We start from the raw sequence: 6,000 nt of genomic DNA, 5'->3' as shown, positions 1-6,000 counted from the left end.
GGCTGATGTGGGCCATACTCGATATGGGTAAAGATGTTGTGTCATCAGTTGGAGACATGAACTTCATCTGATTCTGTATCTCAGAGTCAGAAACAAGTGTGAAGAACTAGGTAATGGATTTTTCTAATTTTGGCCTTCAGGGAGGCTGCTGACCTAATGAAAGTTGATGAGGTGGACCCTATTTGAAAAGGAAAACCTGAAGAACAGGAAGGCACTTAGGTGTCACCATCTATATAACAAATATTCAGGCATAGAAAGTATCACAGGTTAAAATTTCAGGAGAGTAAGGCATTAGTCGGATCATGTGCAGGTTATATTTTCTAACTTGATAAAGATCACTAGATTCCACTGGATCATTAAAGTGAATGGCAGCAATTCACTAACAGTTCAGAGGGAAGAGTTGGTTGAAAACTGCCCACATACCTGTACACTCAATGGCAGTAGCCTGGAATTCTTCCCTTACCATAAAATGATCAACATTTTAGAATAGGCAGTTGAGGTTGTTAGTTCTTTTTTTTTTTTTCCTCCTCAGTTCTTCATATTTCTCTCAAATTATCTTTCAACAATAGGTTCATATCTCAGCCAATAAAACAATGATCCAAATGTAAGGAAAATATTTTAAATGGGTTTTAAAAATTCATACCACCCCAAAAATAGAAGACATAGCTCAGAAGAGACAAATAATAGTTATGAAAACTGAGTGATTTCTTTGCTCTGAACCAAGAAAATTCATTCATATATTGTTGCTAACAACTTGAAACTTGAAATTGGCACCAAGAAAATTAAAAGGGACAAAAAGAATCGGATATACTTCTATCCTTGAAATGTCATTTAAATTTCTTTCTGCGTGTTGATGTGGATATTGCTGAATATTTTGCCAATAGACTCGAATAGCGGGTCACAGAAGGTGTGGACGTAGATGGAATAGACACGGCTGATGCACTGAATCTCAATCAAGAAACTCTTAATGCACGGTACAACTGCCCAGATGTGCAGAAAAGAGAGAATGGCAAAGTAAATGCCCCAGATGAGTGCCATTGGGATGCCAAAGAGGGCAGACAGCAAACGGTAAAACCAGTACTTCGTCACAGTGAAGGTGGTGAAGCTGGCCTTCCAGATGCCATCGAAACTGTGTGTCCCTTCTGGTTCTGCAATCACATCTTCAAAATCAATCTAAAAGGAAGAAGTGACAGAACATGAGCATGAAATAGAAGAAAAAAAGAAAAAAAAACCCATTTCTGAGTATGCATAAATACATATTAGCTTTTAAGTACAGGTTCTGTGTAAGGTGCTAAAAGGCACCCAGCAGCATAAGCCTTGCTTGGAATTTGTAGGAAATTCAGAGATTTGGGCCCCACAAAATTCCCTAGGAGTGGCATCAAGGAGATTTTCTAACACGTCCTCCAGGTGCTTCTTTGCTGTGTGAAAGGTTGAAAACTGCTGCTCTGAGGGAAACTAAAAGGATATGATAAAATTCCTGCCTTCAAGTAAAACCCAGCAACATGGATAAGTATACATGGCACTCAATAAAATGTAAATGACATGACCTAAGTTAATTGACTCCAAGACAACTACACACACAATGTTAAGGGGTAGTTAGTTCATAACTGATTATCAACTCTTCAAACACTCAACTGGTAGAATATCTTCAGGAAATTAGATCATTGTGAGCTCTGAGGATTCAAGAAGTCTTCATGGGGTGGTGGGACTTGAGCAGGGATTGGAAAATGGGGTATGATTTGGAAAGGAAGGAAGAAGGGATCTTGAAAATGCAGTGAGAAAGGCCCCAGGAACAAGGAAGGATGATACAGAGAGTGTCAGTCACAGGCAGATAGACCTGTGTGGCCACGGCTGGAAAGATGGGTTGAGGCCAGATTCAATTTTATTTTATATACAGTGGGGGTCTATTGAAGATGTTGGAGCAGAGGTGTGCAGCCACAATCAATGCAGTCATTTATCAACATGAATTTGATATCAGTGTCCAGCCCCAGAATAAAGGAAGAGACTCAAGGCAGAGAGATTCTTGCTGTATCCCAAGTTTGAGATGGTAGGGCCAAAACTGGAATAGGCCATGAAAAAGAAAAAAGAAAAGAATAAATAATGAATTTCAGGATGTTAAAGGAAGAATCCACAGGACTTAATTACTTCAAGGATAGGGAGAGAGGGCTTCCCTGGTGGTGCAGTGGTTGAGAGTCCGCCTGCCGATGCAGGGGACACGGGTTCGTGCCCCGGTCTGGGAGGATCCCACGTGCCGCGGAGCGGCTTGGCCCATGAGCCATGGCCATTGAGCCTGCGTGTCCGGAGCCTGTGCTCCGCAACGGGAGAGGCCACAACAGTGAGAGGCCCACATACCGCAAAAAAAAAAAAAAAAAAAAAAAAAAGCCTAAGATGAGCTTTGAGCTTCAGGTTTTCCTGCTAGAGAGAGCAGACGTGACATTAAAAGCAAGAAGAAAATTAGGAAGGCAGTTAAGAAAATGTTAAGAGAGAACTTAATTTTTGAATTGAGCAAACAGTAAGGTTTTGGATAAGGACAGATGCAAACATCAGTGGTCCACACCTGTACTAGTCCCTTTTGGTGGCCACTAGGAAGTAATCAAATGAGTTTGCAGTCACATAGCACTTAACAGTTACCAAGTGCTTCTACATGCATTGTCTCCATGTGATCTGGGGTTTCAAACCAATCTGGGAAGGTAGGTTGTCATTTTACAAAAGAAGATACTTAGGTTTAGAGAGGTGAAGGTGACTTGCTAAAGTCAAACACAAAGCAATGGTGGGGACAGAATGCAAACTTGGCCCCTTTCCCAAATAGCATTCTCTCCCACAGTACGTGTTCACTTAAGCAATTAATTCCCAGGAGCTTTTATCCCTCTGGAAGGATTATATAGACTAAACTGAAGCATAGGGTAAAAAAATTACCACCAAAAGAATAGGACAGAGCCAGCTTAACTGCTTGGTGGTCGCAGCTATATGAAGGGATCTAATGTAGTTTGAAATCCAAACAAGTTGATGACTGCTAGCAGCAAGCCAGCTAATCTCAGGATTAGGGAATTAGGACTTGGGTGACTCCATGGAGCCTCTCAGTGCCAAGGAGCCACTTTTGATTCAACACAATAAAACCTCTTTCGTAAAAAGTACATAATACTTACCAATAGTTAAGGTTTATTTTCTAGAACATTCTGTTTCTTGATCTGTTGTCCAATGTCCTAAGAATATGTAATATATAAAAATGGTATGTCCACAATTATCTAAATGAAGTAAATTTATTGTTGTTCTAATGTTTTCTTTCTTCATTTAGATCTAGACTCAGAAGTAAACATTTACTTGTGTGTTTTCAAAGGCTGTTCTAAATTATGCGGCAAGTCAGATCAGTCCTTTAATGAAGTTTCTGTGCAGTTTACTTGTCTACTGTGGGGTTTTGCTCAGATAATGCATTTTCCTAGAGCTATTAAAAATAAAGCCCTGCTGTTTTCCTTCATTCAACTGAAAGGTACCCAAAGAATTTTATTTTTTAAAGATCACCTTATTTTGTAAGAGGATTTGGTGAAGACAGAATGAATGCACTAGAGCAGGTGTTCTTAATCTGAGTCAAAGGAATGGGCAGTGTTGGTCCATGAATGCCCTGAAGTGGGTGCATACATTTTGAGTATACAGTAGAAAAGGGTCCATTGCTTTTTATTAGAAAATAGGCTATTACCAAAGAAGGCTGGTAAGCACTTTATGGGAACAGAGGGTTCCTATCTCTTTACAGAACAGAATTTAAGCATGTCTGCCTAGAGATTCTTTTCCAAGGGAATGGATAGTTACTAACATTTGTTGATCGGCTATCATGATCAAACACTGTTCTCATTTAACTTACAGCAACTCTGTAATTTATTATTCCCATTTCACAGAAAAATGTAAGGTTTAATAAGTTGTCCAGGTAAATAAGAGGTGGATTTGAATTTCTAATCTGGTTTGAAAGATACCGACTCTTCTTTCAATACCACATTGCTTAAAAAAATATTTTTCAAATTTTCTCTAAGACAATTATAGTAGTTCATAATTAAAAGGAACATTAACAAAAAAGAGTTAACTGAATTTAACCCTCTGGTAACTGTAAGAATTCCCACAGTGTGGTCTCTGAGGACCGTGTTATGATGAGGTCATACACATATTATACACAATTGGTCCTCAGTGAAGATCTATGAACATATGCATGTGTGTAAGATTTCTCAATGATAAGTTAATTTTTCTAAACATAAATATAAATGCTTTTTTCAATGAACATTTTGGAAATTCTTAAGCTTTATTTTAACTTGCTTTATTTCAAAGCAAGTTTAGTGCTTTTTTAGTGCTTTCCAGAAACTGCAGTGAGCATGATTTATTTATCCTCAAATATCCAAGTAAATTTAGAGCAGGTCTCCAGGGGTGGACAGCAACATGACAAAACTAACATGTTATATAAATATATTCAGTTAATTGCGGCTTTAGTCTTAAAAACTTTAAGTGGCTTAAAATAATATTAAAAGTAGAGCCAATTAGATGCAGCTGAGAAAAAAAAAGGCAGGTTAAGGAAACACAATGAAGCCAGAAATAATGTTTAATTTCTCTCCACCTCCATTTCTGCAGCAGTAATAGTAATAGGTTTTTGTGAGGAGAACATGAGAAAATTTATGCAAAGTGCTTAGCATGGGGATAGAGCATTGCAATACAGTAAATGCTTAATAGACGGCATTAAAAAATTACTTGCTCTGGGTGACTAAGCTTTTTAATTGCAATAAGAGAAACTATCAGCTGCAAAGTATATGGTGGCTGTGAATTCAAACCTCATCAATGCTTCAAAAGAACTAACTTCCATCTGTAATCATCTTTACCACAACCCTCTGAGATGCGTGCTCTTATTCTCATTTTACATATGGGGTTACTGTGGGAGGTTAAGAAATTACCCAAGGTCACAAGGATGATAAGTGGCAAAACTGGAACTTGTCCTACTCCAAGTTTGACCTTTTTTTGCTTATGTATCCCTAGGACTATAAGCTCTTCCAGTAGCCTTATTTGCTTAATTTTCACCCATATAGATATGCTTTCTAAAACATTCACATTTTGATTATTAAAGGAATTACTCTTGTTAATGTTTCCATTTTAAGTTAGGACATCTAGTAACTAGGATGTTTTGCATTTTTGGTACTGATTGAATTTCCATGGCCCTGAACATTATGTTCTCACAATCCTGGGCACCTAGCCAAGGACTCTCTCTTGGCAGATAAGGAAACTGAGGCACGATTTAAATGGGCCAGACATTCTCAAGGTCCCAAGTGAATCAGTGGAAAGGCTGAAATTAGAACTGTAACTTCCTGATTCCCAGGCCTAGGACCAGCCCTGCCCTCCACACAATTTCCCTAGGAACTTACATCTCTCCCCCCAGGTCCCTTCTCTGCCTACCCCATTTGTATCTCTAGGTCTCCTGTAAGTCTCTCACTGTCTTCTAAGACATAGACTTGAAATGTATCTCTGTGTGAGGTTAGGAGAAATGTCCTTTTCTCAACACTAATACAGACATTTCTGTACATTTATCTAGGGTGAAGAAAACTGGAGGGAATATTTTGAAAAATATCCTCATTGTGCATTTTGATATGTATTCATAATGCACTGAACCCAACAAAGTTCTGTTAGTAATCAGTCATTCCATCTAAAGGTAGTTCACAATTCCATCAATCAAAGCATAGTTGCTTTAGCAGATTCATAGGTATTTAAAGCTGAAGGGATCCTTAAAGAAAAGGAGTCCCATTTGAGATAGAGAAATCGATGGGCAAAGCTGTCAGATGACTGGATCAAGAATACTTTCCCACTTAATGGCAGGCACAGGATTGGAATTCAGACTTAGAAACTCTCCTAGGCTCTTCCACAGCTGTCTGCTGTCACCACACACCCTCAATCATCTGGATGCTACATTCCGTAGTCAATGTAAAAAGCAGCTAGGCTTGTATGTGAATTTGAACATCATTGAATGAATGATGATGC

At 38.6% G+C, this 6,000-nt stretch overlaps 1 protein-coding gene across 1 annotated transcript in view; it reads right to left on the bottom strand.

Annotated features, from left to right (window-relative positions):
* Positions 1-250: 250 nt before the first annotated feature.
* Positions 251-6,000, bottom strand: part of CAV1 (caveolin 1) — a 32,558-nt gene continuing 26,808 nt past the window's right edge. Inside the window, exon 3 of the mRNA XM_079711781.1 lies at positions 251-1,173. Coding sequence (XP_079567907.1) covers positions 832-1,173 — 342 coding nt within the window. The 3' untranslated portion in view covers positions 251-831. The remainder of the gene's footprint in view (positions 1,174-6,000) is intronic.

The sequence above is a fragment of the Hyperoodon ampullatus genome, assembly GCF_949752795.1.
Source record: "Hyperoodon ampullatus genome assembly, chromosome: 9".
NCBI classification, from domain to species: domain Eukaryota; kingdom Metazoa; phylum Chordata; class Mammalia; order Artiodactyla; family Ziphiidae; genus Hyperoodon; species Hyperoodon ampullatus.
Note: the sequence above shows the minus strand (reverse complement) of the source record. Positions and strands in the feature narration are given on the sequence as shown.